We start from the raw sequence: 18,088 nt of genomic DNA, 5'->3' as shown, positions 1-18,088 counted from the left end.
CGCGGCCCCACAGTGTCGAAGAACAGCAGGAGGAGGGTCCATCAACTTCTGGTGCACAGATTAACACAGTTCAATGATTTCCAGTAAATGCCACAGTTTAATTCTGTAGAATTTGTTTAGTTCAATGATTTCCAGTAAATGCCACAGTTTAATTCTGTAGAATTTGTTTAGAACTACATTATGTAACTCTAATCTACTACTGTATTTTCAGTTGCCAGTTAAGGAGATATACAGACTTCATCTTATTAAAAAAAATAGAAAAAAAACTGCAGTAAAATCAGCAATATTTTATTTATTAATAAAAGATTAATTTGATTAATAAAAATGTACTGAAAGAATGAATGAGGTGTTTAAACACCACTTCCTCTTTAAAAAAGGGGAGGAGACCGATAGAAACTCTGGGTTTACCGAAGAAAACCTGCTCCCGACCAGGTTAGGTTCACAGAGTAAGTTACCATGGTAACTGACTCTGAGTATAAGTTACCTCTCTTTCAGAAACGGGCTTGACTTACTCTGCTTTCTCAGGTTTAACATACCTCCCATTCTGAAACAGAAAACCCAGAGTTTCCCTCATTTCAGGGTTAACATACTCAGAGTTTTCACTTAACCTCCTTTCTGAAACAGGCCCCTGATGTTACTTCAGGTAACTTGATGAAGTCTTTGAACAGAATCGAATCAAAAGAGTGATTAATTTGTGAATTGAGAATCGCTCAAGCCCATAAAAAAGATACAGCGCATAATGTATAAACTACGCATTTAACAACCAGTGTTGTGTTATTTAACAACAAAGTAACGCGTTACAGTAACGTAACTACTTTTTCGGGTAAAAAGTAGTGTAACGCTTTACTACTAAAAATTTGGTAACGAAACGTAGTTCCTTTTTCAATTCGGCGCAACGTTACTTTTCCCATGGATATATTTGACAGCGACACTGCCTCAGCTGCGCGCCTGAGAGAAGAGAACTGTTGAGAACTGAAGAAAACAAATTAGTTTCATATTTATGTTTAAATTAAAGGGTACATAACATGCACAGTTTCACCTAATCTCATGTTAATCTTGAGTACCTATAGAGTAGTAGTGCATCCTTAATATCTCAAAAAAGTGTTTAGTTTTATTATATTTAGAAAAGAAAAATACAGCTTTCCGATTCTCTCCGGAAAAAGCCGAGGTCCTGGAGGCGGAGCTATAGAGTCAAGCGGTAGTTCTTGATTTCCAGCAAAAGACAGAAATCTGATCCAGTTGTACTTACATGAATGGGGTCTTTTATCACTGGGACCACTCCACGTTTTAATAGCAAACGATTTGCAAATCCAGCGTCGACCTGGGCCTTGTTAATAAAACATTCGTCACTGAAATGACCAGAACACACAACCGCACTTCCTACACTCCATTGCTGCCCCGGAAAAACAAACTGCATCCACTGTTCCTGTAACACTGGGTTCTTTGGAAAACTGAACACGGTAAGCTTTCCCTCACATCCAAATACACACTTTTTTGGAGACATTCTTGAACAAATCCTATGCAGCGCTGGCGCCGATGATTTCCTGTTGATGTGCGCGGTCTCGCTCTCCTCTGGTCGACGTGCTCGCGGGCGAGCTTTTCCGAGAGAAATGCTCATATAAGGAGTTGCACTCTGATCTACGTCATTAGATCCACGATCTAAAAAAAAACAGCCGAAACTTGTACCAACCCGGAAGTAAGATTTTCAGCATAGAAATTCTCCGTCATTCGTCCAAAATATTTTTTTAAAACTTTGCCCATGTTTAGCATGAGAATCTATCTCTTTAACACTGTAAACAACTCTGAATACATGAAACACCATTGTACCCCCCCTTTAAATAAAATACAAATTTTGTGTGGAGACATGATTTTGACCACTTTATTAAGTTTGTTTTTGTAGAAAACCTGTATTTAAAGTGAATTTCGTTTTGTATTAATTGTATCTTAATTTTAATCAATGTTTCATATTTATGATTAAATAAAATAAATAAATAAATAATTTAATCTATGTTGATTATATGAAAAGTGAAAAGCATGAGTAAGATCATAATTTTGTGCAATATATCGGGAGATAAATGGAGTGGGCAGACATGATTTAGACCACTTTATTAAGTTTGTTTTTGTAGAAAGACTTTCTTTAAAACGAATTTCGTTTTGTATTAATTTTATCTTAATTTTAATCAATGTTTTACCAACCAATTAATTGCCTGAATTTAATAAATAAGTAAATATAGCATGCAAAATAATCATGACGGCACCAGCGCGTGAACTGAGCTCGTCTCCATACTGTAAATGAACCGAAACTCAGATAAGCTATACTTGTCTCACAGACCTGAGAAATATATAGAAAGCTTGAATATGTGTACTTTTAAACAAAATATATTTTTTTTCTCTCGAAATCTCTTTTTTTTCTCCTACTCCCTTGATAGAGTGAGTCGTATGTCTGAAAACTAAGCTTATGTCTTCTAAATCATTTTGTCCTATGCTATCAAGACGCGATTCGCACCGGTGTAGAGAGCAGGAGCGCTTTATTGGCTGTTGCCGAAATTTAAAGTTCGGTGGATAGGGGGAGCGGAGCGGAGAGAAGTGACGCGGGCGAGCTGCTCATCGCGGAGTGTCGCACTCTACCCCATGATGCAGAGCCGGCTGAGAATAAAAGTTGCCGCACACAGCAGCGCCAATGAGAAGGACTTTTTTTCTTTCGAAATTGGTACTATTTTTTATAATAAAGAGCACAAAATAATTACCTGTTATGTCCTCCATTGTATAACTTTATGTCTACATATTTAGGAACAGATATTGGGTTCTGCCCAAAGTCAAGCAACATAAAAGTAACGTAAAAGTAACGAGTAACGTAAAAAGTTACTTTCCAAACGGGGTAACTAACTAAAGTAACGGATTACTTTTTTTAAAAAGTAACGAGCAAACACTACTTTTTAAAAGTAACTTCCCCAACACTGTTAACAACATAATTAATAAAATAAAGTAACGAGAGGAACGTCGCCCGACGTAAGAAAGTAAAACTACAGGGTTTTTTTTTTTCATTAGAAATGTAGCCCTACTCGAGTTAAAGTAAAAGTACCCACATTTAAATCTACTCTTAAAAGTACAATTTTACCAAAAAAATACTCAAGTAAATGTAACGAAGTAAATGTAGGCTACTTCGTTAGGCTACCCACCTCTGGTCGTGTGTAACAATTTTAATAATGTATAAATGTTTGCTTTTGTGTTATGAGAAAATATGTGGTCTTACAAAAATGTCAAATGCCTTGTTGTGGGTGAACTAATCATTTAATTTTACAATTTCATAAATAAATTAATGAAGTGCAAACTAAACTGGGTTACCTTGAGAGTGTGACTCATCCACAGTCACTTCATAGACCGACTGCTGAAATTTTGGAGCGTGATCATTTATGTCCAATATTTGGATTTTAACCCCAAGCCTTGTCTCCACTTCATTGGTTGATTTGTCTTTTGCTTCAAATGTCAACTGAAATTGAGTCCAGCGCATGTCAATGTACAAGCCTTTTTGAATTGTATTTACATGAATTTCAATGCTATTATGCAATGAGTGATTTGTTTATTAGGGAGTACTTACTCTGAGAACTTTAATTCCTTGTTTATTTTCAAAGTCCACCTTTCCATATACTAAAACATAACCTTCTTTATCAATACTGAGAATACCCGTTGGCTCTAAATCCACACCCTGACCTTTTAGATGGTATTTGACTAAATTAGAGCTTTCAAGTTCAATCTGAAACACAAACAACATGCACACTTAAGTGTTCACATAATCATGCTAATCCAGTATTTGTACACATGTTACGGTGACGCATTGCGGCCACATACATATTAGAAGATAAAAGACATAAAAGATGTTGTTAAAACGACATAAGATCTCGTTATTACGACATAATTGAGTGGAAAAAATAATATGTATGTGGCAGCAATGCGTCACCGTAATATGTAATGTGAAAAACCCTATAAAATGAAATGGAATTGAACGACAAAACAGGTAACTGTTTCTAACTCCGCTCACCTGGCCTAGGATATATGGAAATGGTCCAGGGTTTTCTTCCTCAATAGTGAAAGATTCCATGATCCATGCGCGCTTTCCCCTGTCAGCCCACGTACACACGGTCCAGGTAAACTGAGTTAAAAAGAAGTCGTCATCAATAATGTTATCAAAGTTGTTATAAAGGTTATGTCACTCACGAATTCCGGCCATAACGTCTCAATAAAGAAGAAAGCATGTTTTTCGTTTTTTCAATTTACGAGTTAAAAAAGGAAAAAGGAATGCGGACGCAAAAGTACACGGACCATTCTTGAAGTGCATGCTCATGCTTCATGTGTCATGATCTCAAAGACATACTGAAAGACACTTTCATCCACACAATAGTGGTAACATGTGTCCAAGTCAACATGACTAATTAAATAAACCTGCTCTACCTACAGTTTTTACTATAAGACACACGGCAAATAATCACATCAGCTAATCATTCAATAGAAATCAAACATTATTCAGCTCATTGTATAAACCTGGATTTCACTTGACTTTATACAGTGTGCTAGACTTAGTTCCTGCAACATAAACACATGGCTATATCTGTAACACATCACACAGACCTTGAACTCACCAGCACTAGGAGCAAACTGACAGGAAGGGTCTTCATGTTGAAGCAGATCATCAAGCAATCCAGTGTGAATGAGTCTGAGTTTCCTTCTTTCTCACAGAGCAATAGTGTTCACCGCTGCACATATAACTGATGGGAGAGGGGAGGGGATATTCAAATCAGGGAGGGCAGGGACTGGCTCAGTGCCATTTTACTATCAATGATATACTATTATAGTTTTAGTTCATAATTTGAATTATTTGTGTGTGTGTTTTATATGTCTATAGTTTTATTGAGTTTTAGTTTATTTAGTTATTTTTGTAGGCTACTTTAACTAAATAAACCAAAATGAGAAATACTGCTTTGGCCACTATAGCTGAAATAAAATATGTTTAAAACATTCAGCAAATGCTTTGTACTTCATAGAGTAGTCAACATCTGAAGTGGATCAAAACCTTTCATTAAAGTTATACATGAAGTTTGAACAATACCTGTTCTTGTCTTAGGACAACTTTGACGAACTTGTCCTAAGACAAGAACAGGTATTGTTCAAATTTCATGTATAATTTTATTGAAAGTTCGATTCGACCAAATAAAAATAAAAATATTTTTGTCTTACTGATTATCCAATACGGAGCCCCTGCACTTGACATGCGGAAGAAAAAATACACATCTGTCACGGAACAGAGACTCCAAACAATAATGGTAGAGGTGAGAAACAGGTTTATTGATGCAAATATAGCAGTAGAGGGAACCTTTAAAGGTTAATGTCTATGAGTAATGACCCATATGAAAAAAACCTGCATGCTTCATATACAGCAACCATATATCTTCCTTACTTAAATCGGCCAGAATTACCTGCGTTTCATGTAAGGCCAATACATGTCCTATACAAATTCAGATTATGGCCACTTTCATAAATAGCACACATACAACTTGTAGGGGATTTTTGCGTTATATATGAATACTGTAAAAAGTCTTATATGAGTTTAACATGACAAAAGTATGCAAATGTGTATGGTATTAGTAGAAAATAACTGATATTCATATATAAATCATTTAAAGTTCTTATATTGAATATAGTCAAATTAAAGTCATAATAGAATTTATACACGTTTTGTGTCATTTGTTTATGTTTTTCATACAGATTTCATGTTTTGATGACCAACATCTGATTCACTTATATGCAGTTGGCAAATTTTTAAATTGTACAGTGCAGAAGCCGGTTCGAGGATATCAGAATATCACTGACCTTTATGAGGACTGTTCATTTTCCTACAGGATTTGACAGAGCAGTTGAAAAGCAATGACATTGTAAGACCGTGTATTTACATTAATTGTGAACTGTCTGGGCCTGTTGTTTGTGAACAAATCATAACATATTACTGCAAATTAACAAAGTTGAGTCAAATATGTTTCTAGAACAGTGATTAAAATGTTGAAAATTGGCTGGAATATATTTTTGTATATGTGACATAAACTCTGGTGGTGATGCACTCTAAAAACTTTTAATATGATTTACTCAATTTATTTGGTGAAACATTTTTACACTTAGAATACTGATTACATTTTTAAGCAGTGAAATCAATTACATACACTGTATTAACTGAGTAAATGTAAGTAAAACTAATTAAATAGATCTGAGTAACTGCATTTGGTACATTAACAAATACAATTGAGTAGAAATTGGGGGGAAACATTTAAAAACAAATATTTATTAATATTTGTAATATTGTAATATTTAGAAGAATATCAGTACATTCTTCTAAATATCTTCCTTTCTGTTCAGCAGAAGAAAGGAATTCATACAGGTTTGTAACAAAATGAGGGTGAGTAGGCTATATTTCATTTTAAAGTGGAGTATCCCTTTAATTATCCATTCTCAAATATTGTGATGGAAATTTCACAAATATATTAGCTAAGTGTATTTTAAATAAATAATTGGTTAGTCAAATACTAAATTATTTTAGTGAAAAACTTCAAACTTAAATATAACTAAATTTCAGACAAAATTAATTGTTGGAGTTTTAGTCAATTATTTCGGTATGTTCAACTCAAACTATCAAGTAAATGATATTCAGAGATTTTTTTTAAGTTAATAAAGTTAATTATTACTGTGATATTTACTAAGCCACTGAATTATTTTTTAGAGTGATAAGCATAAGAATCACTTCGACATTTAGGAAAGTTTTATGTTTGTAGGTTAAGAATAGAACTGTTGTATACCATATATAGTAGTACAGTGATAAAGTTTAGAGAAATTGTCACAAATGAAAATGAAATTGGTGATGCAGGATTTAAAATGAAAACTATTGATATGTGAAATAATATGCAACTGTATCTTGTAGAATACACTCTAATAAATAATTTTGTAATTAAAATGTGTGCTTGTGTGTGTAGTTTAAATGTTGTGTTTCATCTAAGGCTGATTATACAGTATATAACCATGATTGACTACAGGCATAGGGCTTGACTTAGGACAAGATAAGAACAAGCATGAGTGAAGGACAGCCTTATACTGATTGGTAAACTGCAATGTGTTTTACAAGTCCATGCTGGACATTCATATTAAAGCAACACCATGTAGTTTTTCAACCTTCATAATATGTTTCCAGTACCCTGATGGTACATCGACTTGAATGACACGTCTGCCATAGCCTGACGGGGTCTGTATCGCTTTTACTGGCACTACGGAACTTCGGGGTTCGGGTAGTAACCTGAGCACAAAAAGAACTACAAAATTCAACAGCTTTACGGCATACGTCCGACTCGTTTTATGAAGAAGAAAGCCGTAAGTTTTCAAAAAGCATTAGACATATGACCCACTATTCTGCTTCATAAGTACCATGTTAACAATATGACATGACGTGGTTTAATGTACCTAAACAATGATTACCAAATTTCTCTCTCATATTGCTCCTCATAACCACTGAAAACGGTCAAAAAATCGAACCAAAAGTCAAATTATTATGGACGTTATCTGACATTAAGCGTTTCTGCTTCATATTTTCAACAAGGCAGCGGAGCGGTTGTGGGTTGACTCCACACGGTTCTCATGGGCTTTATATATAAGTCCTAATGTGAAAAAGCTTTACGTGGTTTAATGTACCTAAACAATGATCACCAAATTTCTCTCTCATATTGCTCCTCATAACCACTGAAAACGGTAAAAAAAATCGAACCAAAAGTCAAATTACTATGGACGTTATCTGACATTAAGTGTTTCTGCCTCATTGAGGCTATTGTAGTAAAAAGCTTAACGGTTTAATGTACCTAAACAATGGTCAGTGATCACCAAATTTCTGACTTTTTGACAGTTTTAAGTGGTTATGATGAACAAAATGAGAGAGAAATTTGGTGATTCATATGACATGCTGAAATATATGCCACTGTACCTGGGATGAAGACATTTCACACGCAACGCAGGCAGTCTGCCCAAGACATGAGAACTCCTGCAGAGTTCGGGGTATCAGCTTGTCAACAAATGCATGTGTATCCCCTGGTGTAACCATGACAGATTTTACAACAGTAGTAGAAGACAATACTGTTTCCCAACTGTAGGGGGACCCCGAGAGCAAAAGTTACTTGGTGTTGCTTTAAATTAGCATTATTTTTCTCTGTTTTTACATCATGAAAATCTATATGGCTTTAGTTATGTAGGACATATATGACATAATATGATTAAAAATACATTCATATTATGCAATTTATATATGTGGGTTTTTGCAGCATATATGTCCCTTACAATATTCTGTTGGAACATAAGAATCACAGGTGTTTTTAGCAAACCTTTTCCATATGGGCGACGAACGGAGATACTGACAGTCTTTTCTGTTTAGATGGTTGAGGAGGTCGTGGATGATGGAGCGGAGGATGGTGGAAGCACACACCGGGTTGGGAACTGCGGTCAAGCAAGCCGCGGTTTGAAAATACACGGTCAAGCCAGCCGGCAAAAAAAAAGCGCTTTCAGAGCGCATGAGTTGCCCAGATCTATCTATCTATCTATCTATCTATCTATCTTGAATTTATTTCTATCTATCTATCTATCTAGAATTTATATCTATCTATCTATCTATCTATCTATCTAGCTTTTTTCTTTCTTTCATTCTTTTTCTATCTATCTATCTATCTATCTATCTATCTATCTATCTATCGTAAGAACACCAGCTCAAATGAGGGGAATGTACAGTTATTGATTTACTCATTTTCATTTATGAATTATTAATAAATCAATAACTAATCATACTGGCTATCACTTATACAATTTAAAATTACCCAAAAGGTAATACACAGCCCATATAGTTGGATCTCTGTATATAAACAATCAATCACAACGAATTACAATTAATTATAAATGCACAGAGGGGCTATATCAAATCTTGTGAATGCCTACCAAATCAAATTGTATCAGATAATCAGTCTGTCCGCCAGACGAATCATGCGATGTTATTATCAACTCTCAATGAGAGATATTCTTATAAATTCTCAAGAAAATATATTCCCTTGGCCACAGAGAATAATTGTCTTGTTTACGAGATTATTAACTGGTAGGTCACTCACGAATTTATCGAGCTTGTAGCTATAAGGTCGAACACATTTAAGTCAAGTCAAGTTTATTTATATAGCGCTTTTCACAACATAGGTTGTATCAAAGCAGCTTCACAGTAATAAAACAATACATCAATGTTTGTTTCTAATGGAACGTCCATGTTTGGTAATGCTGATCAATAGTATCGTTGATTGATTAGTTAAATTAAATATCCAAATATCCCCAACTGAGCAAGCCAAAGGCAACAGTGGCAAGGAACCGAAAAACTCCATCAGGTGACCTAATGGAGAAAAAAAAAACCTTGGGAGAACCCGGGCTCAGTCGGGGGCCAGTTCTCCTCTGGCGTTTATGAACTAGAGACCGGATTTAACTGTAAGATTAAAAGTATTATATGAATGCCTGGCTGAAGAGATGCGTCTTTAATCTAGTTTTAAACTGGGAGAGCGAGTCTGAGCAACGAACAGTATCCGGAAGACTATTCCAGAGTTTTGGAGCTAAATGTGAAAATGCTCTCCCTCCTTTGGTGGATCTGGATATCCTAGGTATGACCAAAAGCCTCGAATTTAGTGACCTTAAAGAGCGCGATGGATTATAGGGCGATAGAAGATCGGTTAAATAGACTGGAGCTAAGCCGTTTAGGGCTTTAAGTCAGTAGCAATACCTTGTAATTAATACGGGACTTTATAGGTAACCAATGTAGTGATGATAAAATCGGTGTTATATGATCATATTTTCTTGATCTAGTTAGAACTCTAGCGGCAGCATTTTGGACTAACTGTAGCTTGTTTATTGAGGACGCAGGACAACCAGCTAATAAAGCATTACAGTAATCTAGTCTCGAGGTCATGAATGCATGAACTAACTTTTCTGCGTCAGAAACTGATAGCATATTACGTAGCTTAGCAATGTTTCTAAGGTGGAAAAAGGCTGTTTTTGTAACATATGAAATATGATTTTCAAAAGACAGGTTGCAGTCAAGTATAACACCCAGGTCTTTTACTGTAGAGGAAAAAGTAACAGGACATCCTACTATGTTAAAGTTGTATTGTGAGAGGTTTTGTGGGTGGTTTTTTGAACCGATAAGTATTACCTCTGTCTTATCTGGATTTAATAAGAGAAAATTGCGCGTCATCCAATCTTTTATATCTTTAACACACTCTGTCAATTTGGATAATTTAGCGTTTTCATCTGGCCGTGATGAAATATAGATTTGAGTGTCATCAGCATAACAATGGAAACTAATTCCATGTTTCCTTATAATATTTCCAAGTGGCAGCATATATATTGAGAATAATAGAGGGCCTAACACAGATCCCTGTGGCACTCCATAGTTTACTGGAGTTATGATCGATTTTTCTCCATTTAAATAAACAAAATGGTAGCGGTCAGATAAATACGATCTAAACCAGCTTAATGCTTGTCCTTGAACACCAGTATAATTTTGTAGTCGATCTAAGAGTATTGTATGATCTATAGTATCGAATGCAGCACTAAGATCAAGTAAAACTAGTATTGAGATACAGCCTTGGTCAGAAGCTAAAAGTAAATCATTTGTGATTTTAACGAGCGCAGTTTCAGTGCTATGATGCGGCCTGAACCCAGACTGAAACTTTTCATAGGTGTCATTTTCTTGCAAGAAGGAGCCCAGTTGAGCGGACACAACTTTTTCTAGTATTTTAGACATAAAAGGTAGATTTGAAATGGGTCTATAATTTGCTAGATTATGTGGATCTAATTGTGGTTTCTTAATGAGAGGTTTTATAACTGCCAGTTTAAATGTTCTTGGAACATAACCTAATGATAAAGACGAGTTAATAATATTGAGGAGAGGCTCTTCCACTACAGGTAACACTTCTTTCAATAGTTTAGTTGGTATAGGATCTAGTAAACATGTTGTTGTTTTAGATGAAGTGATAAGTTTATTTAACTCTTTTTGTTCTATAGTTGTAAAGCACTGTAATTGTTCTTGCGGGGTGATAGTTGAGGCTGAGTTATAAGACGTGATTGAGGATTGAACGTTTACAATTGTGGTTCTGATGTTTTCTATTTTCTCAGTGAAGAACTTCATGAAATCATTACTACTAAACTCTAACGGAATATTTTGTTCAGGAGACATCTGTTTATTTGTTAGTCTAGCCACGGTGTTAAATAAGAACCTAGGATTGTTATGGTTGTTTTCTATTAGTTTGCGGAGATGCTCAGCTCTGGCCTCTTTTAGGGCCTTTTTATAACGTGACATACTGTCTTTCTACGCGATTCTAAAGACCTCTAAGTTAGTTTTTTTCCATTTACGCTCTAAATTACGGGTTTCTCTCTTTAGAACATGCGTAGTATTGTTGTACCATGGTGCTTTACTTTTCTCTCTGACTTTTTTTAGTCTAATGGGTGCAACAATATCCAATTTTCCAGAGAGAATGGTGCTCATAATACTAGTTAATTTCTCAAGTTCATCTGTTTGTTTGGGTTCAGGCAGCAGCTGAGACAGATCAGATAAGCTATTTGAAAAATGATCTATGGTGGATGGAAGGATTGTTCTACCTAATCGATAACGCGGCGCAGCATGATATATTACAGGGGTACGTAATATGCAAGTTACCATGTAATGATCAGTGACATCGTCACTTTGTGGAATGATATCTATATCGGTTGGATCGGTTCCATGTGATATAATTAAATCGAGTGTATGATTAAAACGATGAGTTGGTCCGGTAACATTTTGCTTGACCCCAAAGGAGTTTAATAAATCTGTAAACGCAGCCCCTAGCGCATCATTTGAATTATCTATGTGGATATTAAAGTCTCCAACAATTAATGCTTTATCAAAATTAACTGATAAACTATTTTAACTATGATTAACTATTTTCTTTAAGAGGCTTTGTTCTGTGAGCAGCAGACAGAGACGATCAAGAGTATAATAGTTTTAATAAAATGCGATTATGAAAGTAATGTTACAACTACATCTAACAAAGAATATATACGGGACAGCAAAATGAAAGTAAAATAAACAGAAAGGAAAAACACAGATTACAGAATAGTAAACAAATCACAATGTGCCTTTGAGAACCAGCAAAGTATCAAAATCACCTTAAACAGGGAAATGTAATACGCATTTAAATCTTGGTAAGAGATCAAAAATACTTGCATTGAAAACCTTGTGGTTGGAGGTGGACGGCGAGTAGCCGATGCCTGCGTGTCCGTTTGAAACGTTCTTTGGTTCTTCCTGAGTGTGCGTCGGAGCGGGAGTTTCAAAACGGTTCACGTGTGAGCTGCTAAGACTTGATTTAAGTTCGTTTCACTTTGAGATGTAAGTGAATGAACACTAGACTATTAAAACAAGAAGTCGGAGTTACGACTAAAACAAAACAAAGTTTAAGTAAAACAAAATAAAGAGACTCGTACGAGAAAGAAAAATAACGAAAAAGCAGGAACAAACAAGACGAAAGAAATACAGAACAGAACTGACCGGAACGCGGAGTGTAACCGCTTTTCTAGGGTACATAAATTTCACTCCTCCCTGGCGCTTGGGCCAATTGGAACGCGAAATTCCAGACGGGAGAAATTTTCTTTGTCTCACTTAGGAGTTCGATTTGCATGTTTTATGGCAGTCTTAGGATCATGCCATTTCTACTTTAAACAATTATAATTGCAGTAAAATTCATTTTATCATAATTTGGTAACGTACTCGGTTACTAACGTAACCTCGGTTCTCTCTAGAGAGAGGAACGAGTACGGCGTAGAATACGCTAGGGGAAAATCCTTTTCCACGAGAATACTGAAGCCAAAAAATTATCCTTTAATTTTGTATTAATGTAAAACGCGTTGCTGCAGCATACAGGCATAGGCGAGACAGCTCGCGCGCCTATTGGCTGGTCTGCTGGCAACTGCTTGAGCCTATCGAGCGAGACCTAGAGTGACGTCATACCAGATGAGGGCGCTTTGCGCCCTCTGCGTCACGTCCCGCCGAAACGGGCGTGGCTTAGGTCTATAAATATCGCTCGGGGGCTCATATCTCTGATTTTTCACAGTGAAGCAACCAGAGCGCGTGCATGCACGGCAGGATACACAGTACTCGTTCCTCTCTCTAGAGAGAACCGAGGTTACGTTAGTAACCGAGTACGTTCTCTTACGAGAGATACTCTCGTACTGCGTAGAATACGCTAAGGGAACCTAATGTAAAACGCCGTGTGTGCTGGGATCTGACACCATAGACTCAAAGGGCGACAGCCCGGAGTTCATAAAGTGCACAATCACCTAGGGGACTCACAGGGAATCCTGGAAGAAGAGGGGTTTAGCCACTATCTTCCGTATATGGCAGCTTAGAGCAGCACTGCTATTCACAATAGCCGTATAACTCAAGACTGACAGTGTCAGTTTAAGAGATTTGGCCGTACTAGACCGACAGTAGCCTGGCTTGTAGTGCGGGAACCTCTAGGTTGTAAAACCTTATAAATGTAGACGGAGAGGCCCAGCCTGCCGCCATACAAATATCTTGCAAGGCAATCCCACTTGACCAGGCCCACGATGAAGCCATGCTTCTCGTGGAGTGCGCCCTGACACCCAATGGGCATTGCATGCCCTTGGTTGTGTAATCTAGCGCTATTGCGTCCACTATCCATCTGGATAGGCTCTGTTTCGAAGCGGCTAGTCCCTTAGAACGCCCGCTGAATGAAACAAAGAGCTGCTCCGACTGTCTGAAGGCAGACGAGCGAGACACATAAGCTCTTAATGCCCTGACTGGGCAGAGGAAGCTTTCGTCCTCATTTCCTTCAGTGACCGGTAGGGCAGACAGGGAAATGACCTGTGCCCTAAACGGTGTATTGAGGGATTTAGGAACATAACCGTGCTTAGGTTTGAGTATAACCCTAGAGTCATTAGGCCCAAATTCCATGCACGTCGCGCTCACTGAAAGCGCGTGTAAGTCCCCTATGCGCTTCACTGAAACGAGAGCCAGAAGAAACGCCGTCTTGAACGACAGGTGTTTAAGATCAATCTTCTGCAAGGGCTCAAAAGGATGACCTTTCATGGCTTCCAGTACCGTAGAAAGGTCCCATATAGGGACTCTGGGAGGTCTGGGAGGATTCAGTCTCTTAGCTCCTCTAAGGAAGCGAATGACTAAATCGTTCCTTCCTATAGACTGGCCCAGCGTTGTCGTAGAGAACACTGCTATGGCCGCCACATAGACTTTGAGCGTGGAAGGGGACCTGCCCTTATCCAGCAGCTCCTGTAGGAAGGAGAGAACCTCCGTCACTCCGCAATTCAGGGGTGACACGCCACGAGCTGTGCACCAGCCAGAAAACACCGACCATTTGGAGGCGTAGAGACGTCGTGTAGACGGAGCTCTGGCCTGCGTGATCGTGTTTAACATTCCCTGTGGGAGGTCAGCGGGTACCCATTGATGGTCCACACGTGAAGGGACCACAGCTCTGGGTGAGGATGCCAGATCGAGCCGTTGGCTTGAGAAAGGAGATCCTTCCTCAGAGGCACTGGCCACTGGGCGGTGCTTGCTAACTGCATCACAACTGGGAACCAAGGTTGGCTCGTCCAGAGTGGCGCTACAAGCAGCACTGAACATCCTTCTTCCCTGATCCGTTCTACCACCTGGGTCAGGAGGGAGACAGGGGGAAAAGCGTAGAGAGGGCGGCGAGGCCACATGTGGGTCAGCGCGTCCTTGCTTTTCGAGAAAAATTCTGGACAGTGAGCGTTTTCCTCAGACGCGAACAGGTCTACTTCCGCTCTGCCGAATTTCTTCCACAGCAGCTGTAATGTCTGTGGGTGCAAAGACCATTCTCCTGTCGGAACGTGGTTCCTGGACAGTCTGTCTGGTCCTATATTCAGGAGCTCTGGCACGTGCGCTGCTTTCAGCGAGAGCAGGTTGCTGCGAGCCCATATCAGGAGGCGTCTGGTTAGCCTGTACAGGGTCAGGGACCTGAGGCCACCCTGGCAATTTATGTAGGATACCACCGACACGTTGTCTGAACGTACTAGGACGTGGTACCCCTTTATCAGGGGACGAAAGCGCGTGAGTGCTTTGCTCACTGCTAACATCTCGAGGCAATTTATATGAAGGAGCTTCTCCCGTTTTGACCATTGGCCAAAGAGCGATCTGCCCTCGAGCAGCGCTCCCCATCCTGAGGCGGATGCGTCCGTGGACACCACCATCAGTCTCGAGGAAGTCCCCAGGCTTACACCTGAATGGTACCAGTCTTTTGCCCCCCAAGGGTTCAAAGCTGCAATGCACGCTTGATTGACCTTGAGGCGAAGCCGACCGGAGGCCCACGCTCTGTGAGGCACTCTCTCTCTGAGCCAGAACTGCAGTGGGCGCATGCACAGCAGGCCCAACTGGAGAACTGATGATGCTGAGGCCATCAGACCTAGCATCCTTTGAAATTTCTTGAGAGGGACTACAGCGCCGCAGCGAAAGGAGCCGACTGCGCGCTGAATGTCCAGTGCGCTGAGATGACAGGTGTGCTGTCATTAACAGCGAGTTCAGTTCTATTCCCAGAAAATATATAATCTGTCTGGGGAATAGCGAACTCTTTTCCCAGTTTACTGTGAGACTGAGATTCTCGAGGTGATTGAGTAAAATGGTTCTGTGCTCCACGATCTCTGAGTGAGATTGGGCTAGAATCAGCCAGTCGTCCAAATAGTTCAGCACTCGTATGCCCCGGAGTCTGAGGGGTACGAGCGTTGCGTCCATGCACTTTGTAAATGTACGGGGTGCCAGGGACAAGCCGAAAGGCAGGACTGTGTACTGATATGCCTGGCCCTCGAAGGCGAATCTCAAAAATCGCCTGTGACGTGACGCTATCTGTATTTGAAAATACGCGTCCTTTAGATCTATTGAAGTATCTGCTGTAAAGCCCCCCTTCGCTTTGAGCTTGAGATAAGGGTTCTATAGCCCCTTTGCTCAGTAGTTTCAGAATTTCGGCTCGAAGTAGATGTGCTACTTTCGATTCTACCGTGGTCTCGACGCGCGCCGTGTGGCGGCGAGGGCGTCGGCGAAACTGTAGCGAATAGCCTTCTTTTATGATGTTTAGCACCCATTTCGAAAACCCCGGGAAGCTTCGCCCACGCGTCTGCACGGGTAGCTAGGGGCTGGGTGCGAAGCGCGCTCTGATCGGCTCGCGATACAGTGGCTTCGGTGAGCTGTGACATAAGCGTCGCGCTCATGACATCTGAGGCACGGGGCCCGCTGATAACAGCGGGCAGAATGCCCGCGCTCGACTCCTCTGTGGTGGTTAACCGAGAGGGGGAGGGCTGGGCGAGTTCCATTGGAACTGTCATGTCTGAGTGTGGATGTGGGCGCAGGGTAGCGGGCACATTTACCACCTTTATAGCTTTGCTCACCTGAGCAGAGCGCCTGCATACTGGTTTCGTTTTTACAGAAACCGTGAGACATGTAGGAAGTAGCGTTTGTGGGCACTGGGTCGTGGGCACGTTTGCTACGTTTAATGCGCAATCGATCTGAGTCGATTTTATGTGCGCGAGCCCTGTGTGAGGGGCTGTGCTTGTGTGTAGGAATGGGCACTGAGTAGTGGGCAATTTTTCTACACATGAAACACCATCGGCCGTGGCCGGGACACCAGAAAATACACTCAAAGGGATTTATCTGGGTAGCCATAAAAACGGCTTTTGTGTGCAGGCAAGCGGGCAATGGAACCGGCTTGTTGGCTGCTAAATACGCTGGACCAGTCACATTTCTTGGAACTGGACTAGCGGCAAGCTTTGGTGGAAGTCCGGCCGCAGCGGGACTTGGACACCGTCGCTTTCCTAGGCGTGCTAGGACGACTTCGGGGCCTCTGGCTTCAATGCAATCTTTGGCCGCGGGCCACGCGGGACGGGGCGGCGGCCGGAAGAGCGAGAGCACGGTCTCGAGCTCTGGGTCTGGCGGCGTTGTGAACAGGAGGCGGTGGGCGGAGGCTTAGGCTGTGAGCTCTGAGCAGACGGTTTCGCACGGCCTGCTGCAGAGCTGGAGCGCTTCGGGAGGAAGTGCTTCATGGCCTGAGTCGCTTTGTGTACCCCAGCGAACCTGTCGGTGAAGTCTTTGACCGAGGTTCCAGCGGAGGGCGGGCATAAGTGCGCTACAATAGCCTCTTCGACCGGCGGCAGGGAGTGGTATCCTCTGTTCTTGGCGTCGTCGACAGCGGAGATCGCCAGAGAAACAGAAGATCGTGTCCTGGCCGAAAAAGGGGAGCTCCAAGACTTAGCGACTTCTTCGTGAAGCTCAGGAAGAAAAGGCGCTGGCTTGGATGCAGGCGAAGTGCGCTCCCCGGGCAAGAAGTAGCCGTCCAGCCGGTTGTGAGCGGGCTGCTCAGGCGTAACCCAATCGAGGCGGAGGCTCGCCGTGGCCTGAGTGAGTACGCGTATGAGCTCCGCCTCAATGCTCGCTCTCTTTCCCGTCGAAGCACGGGCAGGGGGCGCGAGATCCTCAGAGCTCGCCCAGCCTTCACTGCCTGATGCCAGGAGAGAGCAGGAATCCCCTTCTCGCAGCATCGCGTCAATCTCATCCGCGTCGTCGACAGAAGCGGCGGCAGACCGCGGCCGTTGTCCGTCAGGAAGCGAAACTGATGAAGCCGGTGAAGCAGGCGGGCTCACCGGCGAGCTTTGGCGGCTGGGAGAAGGTTCCGGTATTCGTTGAGCACGGCGCTTTTTACGGCGCGGCACTACAGCAGGTGTGGGCGCAGTCTCATTGAAAAATGCCAAGCGAGTCCTCAGAGTCGCTATGGGCAACAGCTCGCAGTGAGGGCAGCCGCCGTCAGCGAGCGCGAGAGCTGCGTGTTCTTCACCCAGGCAGGAAACGCAAATCACGTGGCGGTCCCCGTCGCTGAGTGTGGCTCTGCACGAGCCGCAGGAAGGCATCTTTAAAAAGACGCGAGCTCTTTTAGTCAGTGTGTGTCGCGCCGGCGAACACACACACAGTGCAGAG

At 41.1% G+C, this 18,088-nt stretch overlaps 1 protein-coding gene across 1 annotated transcript in view; it reads right to left on the bottom strand.

Annotated features, from left to right (window-relative positions):
• Positions 1 to 15,859, bottom strand: part of LOC307145828 (B-cadherin-like) — a gene marked incomplete at both ends in the record, with an annotated part of 61,302 nt that extends 45,443 nt beyond the window's left edge. Inside the window, 6 exons of the mRNA XM_079849422.1 lie at positions 3,346 to 3,490; positions 3,599 to 3,754; positions 4,040 to 4,150; positions 4,638 to 4,727; positions 14,466 to 14,530; positions 14,890 to 15,859. Coding sequence (XP_079705548.1) covers positions 3,346 to 3,490; positions 3,599 to 3,754; positions 4,040 to 4,150; positions 4,638 to 4,727; positions 14,466 to 14,530; positions 14,890 to 15,859 — 1,537 coding nt within the window. The remainder of the gene's footprint in view (positions 1 to 3,345; positions 3,491 to 3,598; positions 3,755 to 4,039; positions 4,151 to 4,637; positions 4,728 to 14,465; positions 14,531 to 14,889) is intronic.
• Between the last annotated feature and the right edge of the window lie 2,229 nt (positions 15,860 to 18,088).

Source organism: Squalius cephalus, assembly GCF_949319135.1.
Source record: "Squalius cephalus genome assembly, chromosome: 18".
Classification (NCBI taxonomy): domain Eukaryota; kingdom Metazoa; phylum Chordata; class Actinopteri; order Cypriniformes; family Leuciscidae; genus Squalius; species Squalius cephalus.
Note: the sequence above shows the minus strand (reverse complement) of the source record. Positions and strands in the feature narration are given on the sequence as shown.